The following is a 22,438-nucleotide window of genomic DNA, read 5'->3' as shown; positions in this document are numbered from 1 at the left end:
ACATTCTTTTTGCTTCACTTTAAATGATCAAATATGATTTTTTTTTCTCATTAAGAGTCGGCGATCAATAACACACTTCTATAAAGTACGTTGCTATTTTGACAGCTTCTTAACGCTATAAAATCCAATAAAATAGCAATGTACTTCAAATGTACATTGCTATAATTTAGACGAAGCAAACCTGTCAATATTTAGAACATTCGAAACACAAAGAAAAACTAATAAAACAAAAGGTACCGATCATACAAGGACAATTTATGTAGTTTTGAGTTTAATAGGGACCAATTATGTATATTATGTGATGTGTGTACCAATTTTGTAGTTTTAAGTTTAACAAGAACAAATCATACAATGTATTTTATGTAGTTTTAAGTTTAACATGGACAGTTATTTATATTTTGTGATGTGTGTACCAATTTTGTATTTTTCACTTTAAACGGTCAACTACGAATATTTTTCTATCATTAACAGTCGTGTTGAAAATAGCATTGTACAAATTGTCAATTTTCTATCTTTTGGGTAAAAATATGAAAATAGCAGGTAAATAAATAATCTGAAAAAAAAAACCAAAACCAAAACCAAAAACAAACAAAAACAAAAAAAAACAAAAAAAAAAAAAAAAAAGAAGCAAAAAATGGCATATATCTGTTATTAGAAAAAAAAAATGATATTTTGTTGTTTCTTTATTAGTTAAAGGGGATATAGTTAATTAAAATGATATTTTTGTTGTTTCTTTATTGCTTAATGGGGACATAATTAAAATTTTAAGTATAATGTGTTTTTTTTACTTGATGCTAAAATAGAAAATGAATGACTTACAAAAAAACAGCGAGAGGCTTTCTATTAAATCCTATCTTCTTTAGACTTTGTTTTGAATTCTATTAATCATTTGTTGGAACCATGGAAATATAAATAATGACTTGCATTCAAATGATTATAAATCGCATCTACAAAGTGTGAACCAAATGTCACGACTGAGCTACCAAATAAAAACAAAAAGATATCATAAAGTAAATAGAACTTTGCAAAGTTGTTGGATGATAAAATTGGACACTCTCTTGGTCACTACTTCTCAAACACCTCACCCTTTACAATTGAACTAAAAAGAGGCTATGGATGTTTTTGAAAACTAGCTTCTAGCATTCTATGGATAGACACTTTTTAATCCATCCAGAAACATCTAATAATTAAAAAGGTTCAGAAAAGGGATATGTTTATGATTTTGTTATTTAGTTCACCATTTCTTTGCTTTTGGACCCGTAAAAACTTGTGTGTTAATATGTTATTCTTGCAGTGAATACCAAATTCCCATGCTTTTGTCTTCTTTTTGTTTTTTTTCTTTGAAAAATGACCAAACAACCATGATTTTGTGAATCATAGCAATGTACTTTGAAAGTACATTGCTATTTTAGAGTATTAAGACATTTTTTCAAAAAAAAAAAAACATCGTTGTAATTGGAGGAAATGAAACTTTAAATTAATCTAAATACATTTTTAACAAGGACATGACTATTTTAAGTCCATTTGCATATACAATAAAATATTTATTTGTTATTTTACTGAAAATTTAAAAATGTCTTATTTTCTGGAAAAATAAATTTTTTCTCTTTTTATTAAATAAATCCAAAAACATATTGTAACCGGTTAATATTCTTATGCTACAATGTATTATCCAAAATCAGATTACCTTTTTATGCATTATGATATTTTTGAAGTATAGAATTATCTTTAATTTGCAAATACAATATATCAAAGGGTATAACTAGGAAAAGATGTGATTGGAATCTTACAAGCTTCTTTCCGCTATCCTTAAAGACATTTCTTAGGTCTACAACACATAAGTCAATCCAAATTACGTTACAACTTTTTGTTGACATTTAATATATATTTTTTATATATAATAATTATAAACATATTAACTGTGGTTTCCACGGGTTATAACCTAGTTATATTATAAACATGATTTAGTGGTGATCACTGTGTATCAAATTAACATTTTAAAATATGGTAGGGTTAGATTCGATGTATATCGACTTTCAGCCTTAGGGTGGCTTTTCGTTAAAAAAATAAACTTGTAAAATATATTTTTCATCATTAATATTTCGTACATTATGCTTTATTCTAGCTGAATAATGTATGATATGTTACATGGATTTTAGAGTTAGATCAATTGAGAAAGTGAATTTTTTTTTTCATTTCATCATTTGCTGTTTCTTAATCCAGTGAAATAAAGATGTAATATTTATATTTGTGTTTTTTTTTTTTCTGTCTTGTGTTTTTACTTTTATGTTTGTATCGTATTATGATTTTTTTAATAACCAAAATGAAAGATATAAAAGTTCATTTTTTTGTTTTTATTTATTTGTTTATTTATTTTGTAAATGAATGAATAAAAAACAAAAATATCGCCACTAAAGTAGTTATATCCTGGATTAGTCTATTTTTTTATAAAATAGAAAAAAGAAATTAAAAAATTTATTTTTATATCTTTCATTTTGGTTATTAAAAAAATCATGATAAAAACATAAAAATAAATAAATAATTAAACTTAGAGGAAGAAAACACAAATATAAATATTTCATTTTTATTTCACTGGTTTAGGAAACAACACATGATGAAAATGAAAAAAAAAAAAAAAAAAAAAATTCACATTCAATCAATTGATCTAACTCTAAAGATTAACAAGCTATAGCTACTAACTAATTAGAATAAAATATAATGTACTAAATATTATTTTGAAACGTTTTAAACATGTAACATATCATACATTATTTAACTAGAATAAAATATAATCTACGAAATATTAATGATGCAAATTATATTTTACAAGTTTATTTTTTTAACGGTAAACCACCTTAAGGCTGAAACCTATATAAGTCGAATCTAACCCTACTATATTTTGAAATGTTAATTTGATACAAACTAATCACCACTAAATCATGTTTATAATAGAATATTTCACATGTATATATGAGCTACAAGGCAAAGATCATTCCGCTTATGCATGGTTATTCCTTCCATCGCCTCAAAGTCTAAGTCTTCCTTCCTCATGCCATTGGGCAATGCCCAATTAAACAAGTAAACAAGATTCGCAAGTAATAACTCCACTGTGACAACACCCATCGAGATTCCAGGACAAATTCTTCGACCAGCTCCAAATGGAATGAACTCAAAATTATTCCCTCTAAAATCAATATCACTACCCAAAAACCTTTCTGGTAAGAACTCCTCTGGGTTCTCCCAAGCGTCTGGGTCCCTTCCAATGGCAAATGCATTCACATAAACTACGGTTTTTTTCTTGATTTTGTAGCCATGTAAAATGACATCTTTCTGATTTTCTCGAGGTACTAAAAGAGGAGCCGGAGGATATAACCTCAAGGTCTCTTTTACAACTGCCTTCAAATATGTGAGCTTTGAAAGATCATCCTCATCAACTCTACTTTTCTTTCCAACTACATTTCTCACTTCTTCTTGCGTTCTCTTCATTGCATTGGGGTTGTTAACTAATAACGCCATTGCCCAAATCACTGTAGCGGCACTAGTATCTGTTCCAGCTGCCAAGATATCCTAATACGAGAACAACAACAACAATATCAGGTGTTAGAACAAAGAAAGCAGAGAGTGAAAGGTTAATCCGCTATAAAGAAAGATCCTAAACAATACCTTAGTTAAACGCAAAGGCATAACAAGTTTAAATATACATGAAAAATTGAATCATATTGATGTAGTAGACTACGTTTCATTATTGCCATGTGAGTGGTGGTTGTTGGAATTATGGTTATCCTTCTACTATTAAGTAGATCCACTCTACCCCTTCTACTATCACATGCAATAATTTACATATCCTCTATAAAATATATTAGAAAACATATTACAGAATCCATACCACTCACTCGCTCTTGGGGCCGGTTGTCATATACTTTTAGATAATTGTTTATCAGTTATAAATTAAGTTTTAAATTACCACAAAAATGATATATATATATATATATATATATATATATATATATATATATATATATATATATATATATATATATATATATATATATATATATATATATATATATATATATATATATATATATATATATATAGACACACACGATAAATTAAATTACTTCATTGAATTTAGTTCATCAATATACACTACAACAATAACTCTCTATGGGACGGAACCTATCCCGACGACAGATGTCGTCCCTACAAGCAAAGGCTACACCGATGACATGTTGTCGGCAGAGCTTTTGGCAACTGCCACCAATTTAGTTTTATCGGAAACGTTATGCAGATGACATGTTGTCGGCACAGAGTCGGTGGGAAACGAAAACTTTTACGTGGTCTTTTGAAATTCTATGTCAACGACATGTTGTCGATATATGTCACAATAAACATAATTTACATTTATTTTTATTCCCAGGTACAGAAAGAAGAAACGATACCATTTTGGGAGATCTATCCCGACGACATGTCGTCGCCTTGCCACGCTGGCGATCCGCGTAAAAAGGCTAAGCTGACGACTTGTTGTCGGTATAACCCTCTATTTTTATTTTATTTTTCAGCAGTTAAACAAAACGACATAGTCTTTGGTACCCTATATCGACGATATGTTGTAGGCATAGGGTTTAGTCTCATCAAGACCAGAGACGTCGACGACTACATTCATTTTGCATAGTTTCTCTCTTTCTGTCGACGACCAAACCTCTTCCGGTAACTCCCCTTCGTTGGCAAATAGCAGGTATGCTTCTTGGTCATTCTATTCTTCCTAATTTTGTGATTGGTCAAGATTTTTAGGGGCTGTTTGATTTGAGTGTGACCCGGTCCGGTCAGACTATTTTGGCTGACTCGGTCCGGTCGGCTTGTTTGATACAACCATTTAAGCCACTGACTCGGTCCATATACTTCTGACTCGGTCATTCAAAAAAATGTCGCTGACTCGAAACGAAATCTCATTCTCCCTTATTTGCCCTTCTCCTTCTCCTTGCCCACACTGTTTCTCACGCCTTTCTCTGGACGTTCTCTGCACCACCTCCATCAATTTCTTTTCAATTGCAATCCATTGATTGTCGATTTTTTTCTGATTCTATCAATTTCAATTGTGTCGATTTCACAAAATCAAATGTGCCGATTGTATCACAAAATCAAATGTGTCGATTGTATCAATTTCAACTGCAACACCACCTTCGGTCCTCCACGTCTTTTGCGACACCATCTCCACATTCGCTGCGGCCGGCGCCTCAAGCACAACCGTCGACCTCCGCCGCTCCTAAGCCAACGCCTTCAACCACACTTCAGGTACATGTATTTCTTGGATTTGTTTTCAGAAATCGGATGATCTTTTAATTTCTTTGTTCTTTTTTTTTTTTGAAAAGTTGGATTTATGTATATCAATATGTTGGTACTTCTCGAAATCAGACCTAAAATTTGATCAATTCAGTTGTCACTTAAGACCTTAAATTTGATGTCTGCTTTTGTTCTTAGATTGAGTATTTAATTTGTCACATTTTATGTTGGATTCTTGCTCGGACATCTCCTATGTAGGAGTGTTCAAGGATGGAAAATGTTGGGGGTAATGATGTGAAAATGGTGTTAAAAGGAAAATATGACATAAATGTTGCCAATGGTGAAATGGTTTCATGTACATCAATCCTTGCTTTCATGTACATCAATCCTTGCTTTTGGTGCTAGATATCCAAAAGGGTAGCATTGGAATGCATTTTGGAAAAAAAACTTTGTGTATTTAAACATTCAAGATTTTGCAATTAGAATGACTTCATGTAAGAAGAGAGGGGGAAATGTTGATTGTAGCATTGAGATTCAACTTGCATTGGCTGAAGAAAATGATAAGATCAAAAGTTGTTATTGATGACTTGAAGGTGTGGCAACCACAGATTGTTCAAGATGTAATGAAATGAAATGTTGTATTCTTATAATTTATTATAGTTAGAGATGTAATTTATGTTTCAATTTAGGGATATTGAGTTTAAATATTTGTTTAAAAACTTTTGTTTAGTAAAGGGCATAGAAAATAACAAGGTACTTTGCTTTTTTTTTTTTTACCAATATAAACAATATATAGCAATGGGTATGTCAAATAATTGTAAAAATGTTTAGTCAAATCTTTAGATGTTAAAGTTTGATGTGTTAAATTGTTGTAATTATTTAGATTTTTTTAAAGTACATTGTTGTAATAGAACAAAAGGGTAGTATGGTCATTTTCATCATTCAGCATAGTCAGTCAGATACATAATCAAACATCCAAGTTACAGTCAGAGCTAGACTCGGTCAGAATTCTGACTCAGTCATCTTCTGACTCAGTCAGATCTTACAGTCAGAGCTAGACTCGGTCAGAATTGGTTTTGAGATTTTTTGTTCAGTTGCAACTTTTACCTCTGATTTTAGGGTATTTTTTCCTATAGCCCTCATAGCCTTCACCATCGTCAACCGTGTTTTTGAGATCTCTCTATCCTTATTTTTTCCTGTAGCCCTCATAGCCTTCACCATCGTCAACCGTGTTTTTGAGATCTCTCTATCATTCAAATAAATTAAGAAAGTAGTAGTTTAAAAGATTTCAGTGTACTAGAGTCCTTTCCAGAAAATCCTATATTTTCTTTAATAAAAGCAGCCTTCTACCAAGACTGGTCAGTGATGTAGAGTAAAAAGTAGTTTTCCCTAAATTGCTATCATTATCAAAATACTAAATTTTATTATTGAGGAAAGCAACGACATCAGGGAATATCATATGCCTCAGCAGTGAGGACTGCTGACTAAGGCAAAGAACCATAGACTCCAGGAAAGTATCAAACATACGACACGCCTGGTTCAGTCTAACTAGTGGAGACACAGACCCCAGAAGGTACCAAATGAAAGTACATCTCGCAAGGTCAAAACAGTGAAGACAGACCGCAGACGATACCAAATGAAGGGTACATCTCGCAAGGTCAAAACAGTGAAGACAGACCGCAGACGATACCAAATGAAGGGTACATCTCGCAAGGTCAAAACAGTGAAGACAGACCGCAGACGATACCAAATGAAGGGTACATCTCGCAAGGTCAAAACAGTGACTACAGACCGCAAACAGTATCACATGAAAGACACGTCTAGCAAGGTCAAACAGTGTGACTCTGAAAAAGGTGACATCAGCATACAGTGTAAATTGCTGACGAAATACCATTACCTTAAAGCCATGAATTATAAGGTAACCCAGGATACTCGTAACCATACTGACTAGAGTACTAGACGCCCTACAAGCATCTATATATTGTGACATTTGTCACCCCTTGGCTTGGTAGGCCGTGAACTGTAGCTAGCAGTCAGGGTGCGGGGTTGTCAATCCCGTATAGTCCTATACACACAATGTCCGCTCTCCCTACAGGAGACTCTGGTTACCAACTAGACGACGGAGAAGGCCGCGTCCCGAAGATGCATCCCAAATAGAGGATAGTGTGTTACTAAGAGGGAGTGGGTTTCTAATGTAAGTGTAGACTAGAGGTAGAGACTCTTAACTGAATTGACTGAAGAAAACTCGTATGTCTATGCTCGTATACATAATATATAACTAATAAATCGAACGACCTTCAGATGGACATCCGATCCCACCAGACCACATCTCAACGAAGAAAAGGAAATAGGGCGGACAAGCCTTCCTAAGTCCTTCAATCATTATTTATATACATCTATACAAGCATAAACATACATCTAACTACGCTTGAGTGTGTATCATACGGTGAAGTATAAGTGTACAGTGGAACATCTGAGTCGTGAAGTATAAGTATACAGTGGAACATCTGAGTCGTGAAGTATAAGAGTACAGTGGAACATCTGAGTCGTGAAGTATACGTGTACAGTGTGGGATAATCGAACCATGAAGTATAAGCGTACCAAGTATAAGTGTATCACGAAGCAGAGACGACAATAAGTGATGTAAGAACGTCTATCAAGTATAAGTGGAGTAAAGTCGTTATCCAGTATAAGTGAAGGAGAAATCGTATCACTAAGTAAGAGCGTGAATAAGTATAAGCGTCATCAAGTATAAGCGACTATAGGTATAAGTGAAAGTATTACCGAGTCAGAGTATAAAATAAGTATAAGTGAAGCAGCAGTGTTTAACAAGTAAAAGTATACGTCAAAAAGGGAAATCTTTAATGAAAAGCCTTTATGTACAGAGAAAATCACAAATTGTATTCCTTTGTAAAATACGTTTAAAACCTTAGAGGATCTTTCATAAACCAATTTAGGATGAATTTGAATAAATCAGTATAAATAAAAGTTATGAAACAGGTAAAAGTCATTTTAGTGTCCCACTTGGTAAAACAGTGTAAAAGTGGTAAAATCTTGTGCATGCGGGTTATCAATCGTATGCGATTGACATGATAACTGGCATGTTTAACTTGTATTCCCCCCCTATAAAACATTTAAAAGCATTTAAAAGGTTCATTCAGGGGTATGAACTCACCTGGTGTAAGTAGGTCCGACGAAAGTGCCAATTGGGCGTTCGGGGTCACGCAAGGACTTGAACACACACAAAGACCTATTTTAACATATGATAACATATGTTCACATAGAATTAGCATATAATATACTAATTAAACAATTATACACACTCAAAGGAGTGGAAAACACTTTTGGTTGAGTGTTTGGGGTCCCGGGTAGCGTTTACGGGTGCTAAGGGTCTCTTATCAGTTGTGGGACTTTGCTATACTCACATATCAAGTGTGTAAATGGATTTAAAACACCAACATGGACCAAACAAGGAGTTTACGGCCCAACCTAAGGGATTTTACGGCCGTAAACTCCCAAGGTCAATTTCTTGGGTGTTTGATGCTTCTAGCTTGTTCATAGAATTATTCCAAGCACTTTTCCTAAAAGGTATGTGTGGGTTTGAGGCCTCTAAGGGTACTAAACAAGAGTTTACGGCCTAGGAACTCTCCCAAGGGAGTTTACGGCCGTAAACTCTCAACCTTTGAGTTTAGTGAAGTTTTAAGCCCCTATTGCCTTCCTAGAATTTTCTTATGAAGTTTGATGCCATTTGGGGGACAAAAACCAACATTTTGGGCATGTTTGGGGAGTTTACGGCCTAAGCATGTGCTTGGGCCGTAAACTCATTTTCATCCTTCATTTTGATGTGTTTAAGTGATCCAAACCCAAAGGAATAAGCCCTTAATTTATGTGTTAAGCCCTAGTGTGGTTTGGGAGTGTTTTTGAGACATTTAAACAAGGTTTAGAGGTGTTTACGGCCTAAGCATGTTCTTGGGCCGTAAACTCTCTTTTATGCCACAAAATGATTGTTTTAAATGTGCAAACACTCCTAGGCTAATTCTTCTATTTATTTCCAAGCCATTTGGGACAAGTTTGGGTCATTTTGGCCTCATTTTGGGTGTTTACGGCCTAAGGAGGTTCTTAGGCCGTAAACTCCTTTTTCATTGCTTCTAAGTCCGATTTTTGGGCTATAAACTCAATTCAATATGTTTAGAATGAGCTAGGGTAAGCGGACTTACTATTTGGAAGCGTTTGGTTGCGGTTTCGGGGCGAAAACGGGTCTAGAGAGAGAGTGTAAAAAGTCTCCAATAGACTCCACTCACCCTTATATAGGGTTTTGAGTTGGGACACAGTGGAAGTCTACCCGATACTGCCGTTAAACTTGGGTTGTCACATCATCCCCCCGTTAGAGGGAATTTCGTCCCGAAATTCAGATCTAGGCAAGGAAGTAGGTATGAATGGCCAAGTAGAGGTAAGAGAGTACTTTCTATGTGGTTGTTCTTGCATCTCCAAGTGATCTCTGGTCCGTGTTTGTCATTTCAACAGACCCTCGTGTACGGAATGCAGATTTCGTCTTGTGTAGCTAGTGGGTTCCAACTGGTGTATCTACAAGGTTAGGGTTCTCGATGGATTCTATCAAGATGAGTGAGGTACGAAGAGTGTTATCGGGAATTCATGTATCAAGTCTAAGAAGTGAGTCGATCGAATGTGAACCTTGTGGTATATCCGAAAGTAGTAGCGGCCTGAAAAGGGTCGGACCATGTCTCCATGAGGATTCTCGGATGGTCCTAAGCTCTCGGAAAGGAGTAGAGCTTTTCAGTACTAAGAACATAGTGTACTTCTATGGCAAGATCAACACTGGCGTGATCGCCATTACGAAGTTCCTAACGTTCTCGCTTGTACTGGATGTGTAGTCCTTCAGGTTAGTCCTTAGGAAGCTCAGGTGGTCTTCGGTTTCATGTTTTCTTTCAACTGGCTGATATAGGCTTTCTAGATCGTCGAGTGGGTTGCGTGACTATGGTTATCGGTTTGCTATAGAGTGTCTATCTCGCGCTTGTGCAAAATGTACCTGCACTAACAAAGCTTGAGATACGAAAACCCTGAGGATCGAGGAGTTAGGGTTTCACTAGATGAACGTTGGACTGTCTCGGGAGGTGGTTCTACTATCTCTGCGTGAGATAGTATTCGTGGAACACCTAACAGTCCAATAAATCTCAAAGACTGTGGTTTATTCTAGCGTGGAAAGTGCGTGCTCTTGCATAACCCTTCGACTAACACCAGGGCTGGTGTCAAGTCTATAATCTCTTCGGGATCAGGGTCACGAGGCTTAACGCAACTACGTTCGCACTTTACCAAGTATTCTTGGCTGCGAAGGTTATCCTGTGGTTCTCGGCATTCTAGTGTCCTCTTCGGAGAATGTATTCCATCGTCTACAGGGCGACGACGATTTCCTCCATGCAATAGGGTAGAGGATGATAGGCACCACTTGTCTATAACGAGGTAGACGAAGTGCCGGAGTAGTGCGGGCATATACTGCAACTACTCATCTGGAGATTCTGGGTTTTCTCGGTCTAGGTTAAATCTAGTGAGTATAGAGTCTTCTCACTCGAAACTTTTAAGAGTTCAACCCGTAGTGATTTTCTTGACTTCGGCTCCTATGTTATGGAATATGGTGAAGGTGTTTTGCTAAGAGGTCCGTGGTAGAGCTCATACTAAGCCTAACCGCAAATACCGCGTGTATGCGAGCAGTATACAGTTGAGGTCGGCGGGACGTTCAGCTGTGCGACTCCACCCCAAACCCACAACCCAACGAGGAACAGGGAATAGGGAGGAAACACACACCTTTAATCTTTTTGATCTCAATTATATGCCGCCCTTATGCATATACCTGATTATAGCGGTCAGTCTCATGAGTTCTATTCTCTAGGTTCACGAACCTAATGTGCGAGGTGCGAAGGGTCTCTCGGGGAAATTATACGGAGTATGCTTCAGTCGGATGTCGTCTTCTAGAGTATCTTGTAGTGTTTTTCACTTCGGTGTTCATCTGACTACGAGGGGTCGGTCAACAGTGTATGGTCCCCTCCCTTGGGTACTTCGAAAGGTTTGAGATAAGAGGGACGATTGACGGATCGTATTAGGTTGATTTATTCGTGTTAGATTCAGGCTCGGAAGAACCTTTATTTGCCGATATGGCTATGGAGAAAGTTCTTTTTACACAGCACTTAAGGATTTACACACGGTTTCACGAGATCAAACCATGATCAATAGAATCGTCGAAGTTAGCACACTCCAACATGATATAAAGTGAAGATCGATAGAGTCATGCGCCGAACAGGCACACCAGTTCGAGGCATCTCCGGTTTCGTCCTACGTATCACTACCACGGATACTTGGACTGATAGATTCGACGTGGGACTATAGAGAGTTCTAAGTGTTTCCGAATAGAGTATCTTTCATGAACGGATTCTCACAAGGCGTTTCTATAATCGCCTCACATATACTAGTCATGTATATTTAAGGTGGGGAGGACTGTTGACTGAGTGACCCTGCCCTAAATCCACAACCAAACGAGGAACAGGAGATGAGGCGACATTCGCTCACTCTAGGTCTGTCCATCTTAAATATACATGGCCGTAACGTATATGTTTAGCCACTATAGTTTTACCTAATGAATTTTAAATTTTTATAACAGTGCTGCGACTTTCGCCTTACTGGAAAGAATTTGCATTTGAATTAGTCTTTTATTGTTCTTAGCTTAGTTATCTGAGATCGAGAGTCGTACCAAAATCTAATGAGTTCTTTGTCGCTTCTCCCTAAGCAGTAGTGTCAGGTTCCTTCTGTGTCTTTGTCTTTCCATTCGGTTGGGCAATCCTTCTTGAAGTGTCCAAACTCGCCACATAGGTGGCAAACCTGTGTGGCCGCCGCATTGGTGATTGATGCAATACGTTCTACCGGAGTTCTGCATACACGAGCAGTATGCCCCTTCATGTGGCACCTAGCACAATAGAGTTCTCGGCAGGCACCATGATGATGGTAGCTGCACCTGCTGCAGTGGGGAAGGTCTCCTAGATAAGGTCTTCTTGGAGTCGGGAGGGAGGGTTTGACAGTGGTACAGACTGCCTCAGCTCGTTGTCCATCGGAAAGTCCTTGAGCCGAGGTACTTCCCTCCTCTATCTTGAGTTTCCTCTTTAGTGGGTTCAGTTGGGGTTCTCGGGTGGCTGAGTATGGAAGTGTGGATTGATGTTGTCCATCATCAGAATTGGAATTTCCAACGGGCACCTTGCTAACATTGGCGTTGTTAGCATTCAGGTGAGCCATGATAGCTGATACGGTTGCTGAAACTGCAGCTTGGAACGTAGCTTCATCAAATAGGAGAGTAGGTTTCTTGCTTGTGGATTGGTTACGCTTCTTCGGTGGCATGGTTTTTCCTACGCGGAAAGGAATACAAGGTAATGAGAGACGATGGTTAACCCTGGACATTTCTGTCCTGAACGTATTAGGCATAATATTTTTCCCGTGCCTCGGGTATTGGTTGTCCGAGTGTCGACCTACATCCCTATGATGTAGTCCTGGAAATCGAAGTGGGTGTATGAGTATCAGAAAAACGCCATAAGATGCGAGTCGTTCCTACTAAGTTACCTTTATACTGAGAAAGGTTTCACTCTCCGGCCTAGAGAGATTTGAGAACAGTTCGGAACGAAGCTGCGGAAAGAGAGGCTCATGAGGGCCTATGGCTAAACAACCTCACAGAGGTGTGGGGATCCGCTCTAAGTGTATTACTGGCAACGGGAACAAGGCGATTTACCTAACATTTAGCGTGAGCAGTGTAATCACTAACTCACTGAATTGTATTATTTTATGGGTGTATTAGCGTGAGGAACACGAGGAAAAAGACACTTCTCGGGGTTCCACGTACTGGCTCCCTCAGTCTGCCTCGTATCCTTGACTGGAATCGGCGTTGGTTTCCTTTGGGTAGTTTCCTAGGGTTCTCTTCTCGTATGGACATATTGAATTTCTACTCCGCCTTCCTTCTGACTCCGATTATGGGTGTCATCACTTCATGATGGATGACTGGGAATCTCCGAAGTTTAGGTGAATTTCTCGCCGTTGTCCCTCAAAGAACACGGGCACTTGGTGCATTCAATAGTCTCGACCCAGTTCATTTATTTCCGAACAGGAAATCTTCTAAATGAACTTCTTCGGGGTCGGAATCAACTCTTCTGTTATGCACTGAAGTGGGTAGGGTTTTCTACAGGGTTCGTGCGAGAATGGAAATGTCTAAAGAATCCTAATAGATTATTAACATTTCGCTGGATGATCCACATCGAGTCCTGCTACGATTACACAGGGTATACAAATCATATATAGCTTAGATCCGATAGGCCTTCGAATATGTGATACTACTCTAGAACCACATCCCAACGAGGAAAAGGAAATAGAGCGAAACCACACATTTTTAGCCTATGGGATCCTTATTATATATAACCTTGGAAGTATACCCTCTGTAGTTGTAGGTATATCAATGAGGATCTTTTAATTCTCACGCCAGGTTATCTATGTATCCTAAATACCCCTATGGTATTTTAATTCTTGTTTGTTTTCTCATCTTCTGAATGTCATTCTGGGATTAGTGTGAATCTTTTAGCGCTCTAAAATACTCCTATAGTATTTTAACTTTATGTTTGGCTCTAGCAAATCCTAGTTGGTAAGTTTCAGACCTGTTGCACACCACAATCACTCCTGAGCACACGTTCATCGCATCTCGAATAAAGGTAGTTGATCAGGTTACATTTATTCCAGCGTACGATTACATAACTGCCCAGATTTGTCTGTAGTGCTCAACATCCAAAGACTTTTATTCTTGTTCTTCTTGTGATACTTGTGTTCGAGTGCTTAGATTCCGGATGTTATTATACTTTGGTAAAATATGGTTATATTTTAAAGTATAATTTATTGTTCAGAGTGTTTTATCCCATTGCATTTATAGGTTGTATATCTTTTACGAATTGATATACTTAGCTCACTATAAACAATGTTCTGATACCAATCTGTCACACCCCAAAACCGGAACGGCGGAAACGTTCTGGGGTGGATGACGTCATGTCAAGTATCACAACACATGCATTATAGTAATCAAAGTACAACAAAACATTGCATTAATAGTAATAGTTTTTACAAGGTTACATTACAACACTTTAAAGTAATACAAGTAATAGTATAAATACAACGTGGTACAAAGCTATCTTCATCAACAGCTCCGGGGATGTACCTGTCTAACGCTAACCTGAGAATACAAGTTATTTGAAAAGCAAGTATCAGCATTTTTACAAATGCTGGTGAGTTCATAAGAATTTAGTGCAATTTCATTCAAATAACTTAAGAAAGTAGTAGTTTAAAAGATTTCAGTGTACTAGAGTCCTTTCCAGAAAATCCTATATTTTCTTTAATAAAAGCAGCCTTCTACCAAGACTGGTCAGTGATGTAGAGTAAAAAGTAGTTTTCCCTAAATTGCTATCATTATCAAAATACTGAATTTGATTATTGAGGAAAGCAACGACATCAGGGAATATCATATGCCTCAGCAGTGAGGACTGCTGACTAAGGCAAAGAACCATAGACTCCAGGAAAGTATCAAACATACGACACGCCTGGTTCAGTCTAACTAGTGGAGACACAGACCCCAGAAGGTACCAAATGAAAGTACATCTCGCAAGGTCAAAACAGTGAAGACAGACCGCAGACGATACCAAATGAAGGGTACATCTCGCAAGGTCAAAACAGTGAAGACAGACCGCAGACGATACCAAATGAAGGGTACATCTCGCAAGGTCAAAACAGTGAAGACAGACCGCAGACGATACCAAATGAAGGGTACATCTCGCAAGGTCAAAACAGTGACTACAGACCGCAGACAGTATCACATGAAAGACACGTCTAGCAAGGTCAAACAGTGTGACTCTGAAAAAGGTGACATCAGCATACAGTGTAAATTGCTGACGAAATACTGTTACCTTAAAGCCATGAATTATAAGGTAACCCAGGATACTCGTAACCATACTGACTAGAGTACTAGACGCCCTACAAGCATCTATATATTGTGACATTTGTCACCCCTTGGCTTGGTAGGCCGTGAACTGTAGCTAGCAGTCAGGGTGCGGGGTTGTCAATCCCGTATAGTCCTATACACACAATGTCCGCTCTCCCTACAGGAGACTTTGGTTACCAACTAGACGACAGAGAAGGCCGCGTCCCGAAGATGCATCCCAAATAGAGGATAGTGTGTTACTAAGAAGGAGTGGGTTTCTAATGTAAGTGTAGACTAGAGGTAGAGACTCTTAACTGAATTGACTGAAGAAAACTCGTATGTCTATGCTCGTATACATAATATATAACTAATAAATCGAATGACCTTCAGATGGACATCCGATCCCACCAGACCACATCTCAACGAAGAAAAGGAAATAGGGCGGACAAGCCTTCCTAAGTCCTTCAATCATTATTTATATACATCTATACAAGCATAAACATACATCTAACTACGCTTGAGTGTGTATCATACGGTGAAGTATAAGTGTACAGTGGAACATCTGAGTCGTGAAGTATAAGTGTACAGTGGAACATCTGAGTCGTGAAGTATAAGAGTACAGTGGAACATCTGAGTCATGAAGTATAAGAGTACAGTGGAACATCTGAGTCGTGAAGTATACATGTACAGTGTGGGATAATCGAACCATGAAGTATAAGCGTACCAAGTATAAGTGTATCACGAAGCAGAGACGACAATAAGTGATGTAAGAACGTCTATCAAGTATAAGTGGAGTAAAGTCGTTATCCAGTATAAGTGAAGGAGAAATCGTATCACTAAGTAAGAGCGTGAATAAGTATAAGCGTCATCAAGTATAAGCGACTATAGGTATAAGTGAAAGTATTACCGAGTCAGAGTATAAAATAAGTATAAGTGAAGCAGCAGTGTTTAACAAGTAAAAGTATACGTCAAAAAGGGAAATCTTTAATGAAAAGCCTTTATGTACAGAGAAAATCACAAATTGTATTCCTTTGTAAAATACGTTTAAAACCTTAGAGGATCTTTCATAAACCAATTTAGGATGAATTTGAATAAATCAGTATAAATAAAAGTTATGAAACAGGTAAAAGTCATTTTAGTGTCCCACTTGGTAAAACAGTGTAAAAGTGGTAAAATCTTGTCCATGCGGGTTATCAATCGTATGCGATTGACATGATAACTGGCATGTTTAACTTGTATTCCCCCCCTATAAAACATTTAAAAGCATTTAAAAGGTTCATTCAGGGGTATGAACTCACCTGGTGTAAGTAGGTCCGACGAAAGTGCCAATTGGGCGTTCGGGGTCACGCAAGGACTTGAACACACACAAAGACCTATTTTAACATATGATAACATATGTTCACATACAATTAGCATATAATATACTAATTAAACAATTATACACACTCAAAGGAGTGGAAAACACTTTTGGTTGAGTGTTTGGGGTCCCGGGTAGCGTTTACGGGTGCTAAGGGTCTCTTATCAGTTGTGGGACTTTGCTATACTCACATATCAAGTGTGTAAATGGATTTAAAACACCAACATGGACCAAACAAGGAGTTTACGGCCCAACCTAAGGGATTTTACGGCCGTAAACTCCCAAGGTCAATTTCTTGGGTGTTTGATGCTTCTAGCTTGTTCATAGAATAATTCCAAGCACTTTTCCTAAAAGGTATGTGTGGGTTTGAGGCCTCTAAGGGTACTAAACAAGAGTTTACGGCCTAGGAACTCTCCCAAGGGAGTTTACGGCCGTAAACTCTCAACCTTTGAGTTTAGTGAAGTTTTAAGCCCCTATTGCCTTCCTAGAATTTTCTTATGAAGTTTGATGCCATTTGGGGGACAAAAACCAACATTTTGAGCATGTTTGGGGAGTTTACGGCCTAAGCATGTGCTTGGGCCGTAAACTCATTTTCATCCTTCATTTTGATGTGTTTAAGTGATCCAAACCCAAAGGAATAAGCCCTTAATTTATGTGTTAAGCCCTAGTGTGGTTTGGGAGTGTTTTTGAGACATTTAAACAAGGTTTAGAGGTGTTTACAGCCTAAGCATGTGCTTGGGCCGTAAACTCTCTTTTATGCCACAAAATGATTGTTTTAAATGTGCAAACACTCCTAGGCTAATTCTTCTATTTATTTCCAAGCCATTTGGGACAAGTTTGGGTCATTTTGGCCTCATTTTGGGTGTTTACGGCCTAAGGAGGTTCTTAGGCCGTAAACTCCTTTTTCATTGCTTCTAAGTCCGATTTTTGGGCTATAAACTCAATTCAATATGTTTAGAATGAGCTAGGGTAAGCGGACTTACTATTTGGAAGCGTTTGGTTGCGGTTTCGGGGCGAAAACGGGTCTAGAGAGAGAGTGTGTAAAAAGTCTCCAATAGACTCCACTCACCCTTATATAGGGTTTTGAGTTGGGACACAGTGGAAGTCTACCCGATACTGCCGTTAAACGAGGCTTTTGGTCGCACCCGATTTAGTGGTCGTAATAATAAACTAATATTTTCCAAGTAAATGGAAATATGTGCTATGTATTTTATTTCCTTTTATCACGAATTAACGGAATATAAACATACACAATTGAAATGTTTATTAAACTTGAAGACTTCTCATTAACGGAACTTTTGAACAGTGGAATATTTCGTTAGCGGTAACGGAGAAATGTAACGGGACAACTTGGGTTGTCACAAAAGGCGTCACCGCAATATTGTTGAAACTGGGCTATCCTTACTTCACCATGCTAAACTACCTCTTCCCTTCTGGTCTCATGCCTTCCAAACAACCGTTCACCTAATCAACCGACTACCAAACTCTTCCCTGGATTTTCAATCTCCATATGAAAAACTTCACAACACCCCTCCAAGCTATCAAAAAATCAAATCCTTCGGTTGCCTATGCTTCCCATGGCTACGACCTTATGCACCCTCAAAACTTCACCCGAGATCTACCAGATGCATTTTCTTAGGATACTCATCTTCCAAATCGGCCTACAAATGCTTTGACCTACTCACCTTCAAACTCTACCATTCCCGTCATGTTGAATTTATTAAGCATGAGTTTCCCTATTCCACCGATAAACCCACTACCTCACCACCTACAACTACAGACTTCATTCCATCTATCTCTCACCATACTCCCAACCTAAACCAAGTCTTACATACTACACCAACCTTACTTCCCAGTGAACCACAACAGCAGCCTACCCAAACTGTAGCATCATTATCTACTCTGAATGAGGTGACAGAACCATCCTCACCAGCAACTCCCATCACCCTTGCCTATTCAGCTTCATCTACACCCCAAATATCTCCATCTCCTATCTCACGAACCAGCCATTTCCCCCCACCCAGAAACCGGAAAAAAAATTCAAGATATTACAATGCAAACCTTATAAACACCACTACCCTTCATCCAATTCCCTCTACTGTTGAACCATCCACCCACACCCAGGCTCTCAAAGACCCTACATGGCGTCATGCCATGGACCTTGAATTCAATGCCCTCCTCAACAATCACACTTGGGAACTTGTACCTCCTACCACTACCAAGCCCATCGGATGCAAATGGGTTTTTCGAGTCAAACGCAAACCTGATGGCTCCATTGATAAATATAAAGCCCGTCTTGTTGCCAAGGGCTTTCATCAACAATTTGGAAAGGATTACTTTGACACCTTTAGCCCAGTCACCAAACCCGTCACTATCCGTACCATTCTTTCCATCGCCTTATCCAAGAACTGGCAACTTCGTCAACTCGACATCAACAATGCATTCCTTCAAGGAACTCTCCATGAAGAAGTTTTTATGGCCCAACCTCCAAGCTACACCCGCCCTGATTTTCCAAATCACATTTGTCGATTAAAAAAATCCATCTATGGTCTAAAGCAGGCACCTAGAGCTTGGTACACTGAACTCACCAATTTCCTACTTCACTTTGGCTTCAAAAAATCCTTTGCTGATCTATCTCTTTTTATCTATAATCAATCTGATGTCACTTGTTACTTTCTAGTCTATGTTGATGATATCGTTCTCACCAGTAACAACAATGCCTTCCTCACTCACTTCATTCAAGCCCTAAGCAATAAGTTTTCTCTCAAAGATCTTGGTACACTCCATCATTTTCTTGGAGTTGAAGTCATTTCTACACCCACTGGTCTCTTTCTCTCTCAACATAGACACATCCAAGATATTCTCACCAACTTTCATATGGAAGGTGCCAAAGACGTATCCACTCCCCTCAGTGCCTCTGACCCCTTGACCCTTAATGATTCCACCCCTACAGTTGACCCTACCCCTTACCGCAAATTAGTTGGTTCACTACAATATCTTGCATTCACTCGTCCAGATATCTCTTTTGCAGTCAACAAACTGTCTTAATTCATGCACAATCCCCGTCAATCTCACTGGCAGGCCCTAAAACGTCTCCTTCGGTACCTCAAAGGTACCATCTTTTTCGGTCTGTTCCTAAAACGCCAATCTCCTCTCTCTCTCTCTCAGCTTTCTCAGATTCTGACTGGGGAGGCGTGAATGATGCTGGAAGGTCTACAACTGCTTATATACTGTACTTGGGCTCTAATATTGTCTCTTGGCGATCTATTAGACAGAAATCCATTTCCCGGTCCTCTACAGAAGCGGAATACAAGGCACTTGCAAATGCCTCTACTGAACTAGTTTGGTTACAGAACTTACTTCACGAACTCGGGATTCCAATCAATGAGCCTCCCACACTTTTTTGTGACAATACAGGTGCCACTTATGTATGTGCTAACCCATTGTACCATTCTCGCATGAAGCATGTTGCACTAGACTACCACTTTGTCCGGGAACAAGTAACCGTTGGGCGTCTCCGTGTACGTCATCTTCATTCTCATGATCAACTTGCTGATATGCTTACCAAACCGCTGTCTCGAGCTCCGTTTCTTCGAAATAGGTCCAAGATTGGTGTCTCCGATGGATCCCCCATCTTGTGGGGGTGTATTACGGATAATGGATCACCCAAATCCATTGGGCCAAATACTTCATTATGATCATGTTAATAATTAGTCAAAGATTGTTGTATGTACAGATTAGATCCTATTATATCTCCTGTAGAATAGATTTCAGTTGCTATTGTATAATTGCCTATTTAAAGGCACTCATCTAATAACATTACTCAGTGCATTCAGAGCATATTTTCATAACCTTACACAGGTATGTAATTATGTTTTATTTGTCAATTCATCTTTTCATTGGACAACTTTCCAAAGTAGTTAACTAAAAATATTTAAAAAAAAACATTGCTTCTTCTCGGGTTTGTCTCTATTTTAGAACTACTAAACACTCTACAAACAACTCCATATACCAATGGTATGTTGCTTCACTTTATTATTATTATTATTATTATTATTATTATTATTATTATTATTATTATTATAAGGTATATTATTATTATTTTAGTGTATAAATTTAGTTATTTGTTTTAATTAATGTATTTTTATTGCTTTCTTTATTTTAGGAAAATATTCAACGAGAGAAGATGTTGATGCAAGAAGGGTTCAAGGAGAACGAAAAAATAAATGAAGAATATTGTCTTACCCGTGCCGTTGGTGAGAGACGCAGACATATTTGTAGTGTTGGAAGGAAACTAAGCATCAACAATAATTTATTTTCAAATGAACATTCCAAACGTTACAGAGCTTACAGATCTCAATCTTCAGATAATTCTCAAGTTGTTGCATTAACCCAACAAATGCAATACATGCAACAACAAATGTTACATATGCAACAAATGTATATAACACATTCGCATCCATCATTCCTAACTTCCAACCACAACAAATGCCACAATTCCAATGCAATCCCAATATACCAACCGACGAGATCGATGAGGAGGAAAAGGAGGACGACAATGAGACAATGAGAACGAGAACAATGAAGATTTTGATTGATCTTTTATGTTATTTTTGAATAATGCTTGTTGAAGACGTTTTTTTGTTATTTTGTTATGTAGAAAATTATTTTTTGAATTTTAATGGTTTTTTTTATAGTTATTAAGATTTTGATATTACTTTGCATATATACTTTTTGGATTTGTTTTAAAAAACAGGTTTGATATATATAAAAAATATGTGCAAATATTAAAAAAAAGGATATACAAACGACATGTCGTCGGTATAACTTTATAACTGTAATAACCGTTTCACCTTTATCGATGACATGTCGTCTCTTGTACTAAAATGGAAGTTTTCTGCCACACGCTTTTCCAAACGACACGTCGTCTGCATTGGGGGCTCTGTACTGACGACATCTAACACAACAACATTTTTCACTTTTACCGACGGGGTTATACCAATGAATTTTTACTAACGACAAGTCGTCGGCATAGGCTTTTCCAATGACATATCGTCAGCATAGTTGCTGCAAGTGTCGTTGGTATAGGTCTCATTCCTTGTGGTGATATATATTGAGTAATCAAATGAATTATCTGGTGGTTCTCTTTGTATTATGTCACTAGGTGTGATACTCATATATTACATGGGTTAAATAAAAAAAAAAGATATCAAAATTTAAACATTAAGTAGTATTTAAAATTTAATTTTAAAATAAGGAAAAAAAAACATATTATTACAATTTATGATCATATTTATTATATTTAATACTTTATTTATATAACTATATGTATTATATTGTTTTTAATTTTAAAAATTAAGAAAAAAATTTCTAAAAATTAACATGTTGATATTATTTATTTTTAAAATACCATAAAATGATAAGTGTCAAAACTTATGAGAGATTGACATGTGGCAAAATAGATCTTCATTTATTACAGTAGACTAGTTTATAACCCGTGACAAATACGGTTATAAAATTAATTAAAATTTCATATTAAAAAAATTAGAATTATTAATCAATTATTTTAAATAAATTATTACTTAAGAGATACTTTTTGTTATATAAAATTATAATTGTTGATTTAAATAAATACTTGAAGTTATATCACCTTAAAATCTGTACTAATTTTTTTTTTCAATCTAATATTATGAATTTAATATAATTAGAGTGGAAAATTTAAAATTTGAAATCTAAAATAGATAATCAATTATTAATTAGTGTAATTATAATGGAAATTTAAAATTTGAAATTTA

At 37.2% G+C, this 22,438-nt stretch overlaps 1 protein-coding gene across 1 annotated transcript in view; it reads right to left on the bottom strand.

Annotated features, from left to right (window-relative positions):
* Positions 1-2,804: 2,804 nt before the first annotated feature.
* Positions 2,805-22,438, bottom strand: part of LOC145043162 (6,7,8-trihydroxycoumarin synthase-like) — a 33,009-nt gene continuing 13,375 nt past the window's right edge. The window contains exon 2 of the mRNA XM_078991729.1: positions 2,805-3,567. Within this exon, the coding sequence (XP_078847855.1) occupies positions 2,959-3,567 (609 nt within the window). The 3' untranslated portion in view covers positions 2,805-2,958. The remainder of the gene's footprint in view (positions 3,568-22,438) is intronic.

Source organism: Lactuca saligna, chromosome 4 (genome assembly GCF_052625555.1).
Source record: "Lactuca saligna cultivar CGN05327 chromosome 4, ASM5262555v1, whole genome shotgun sequence".
NCBI lineage: Eukaryota > Viridiplantae > Streptophyta > Magnoliopsida > Asterales > Asteraceae > Lactuca > Lactuca saligna.
The sequence above is the reverse complement of the archived record's forward strand: the minus strand, read 5'-3'. Positions and strand labels throughout refer to the sequence as shown.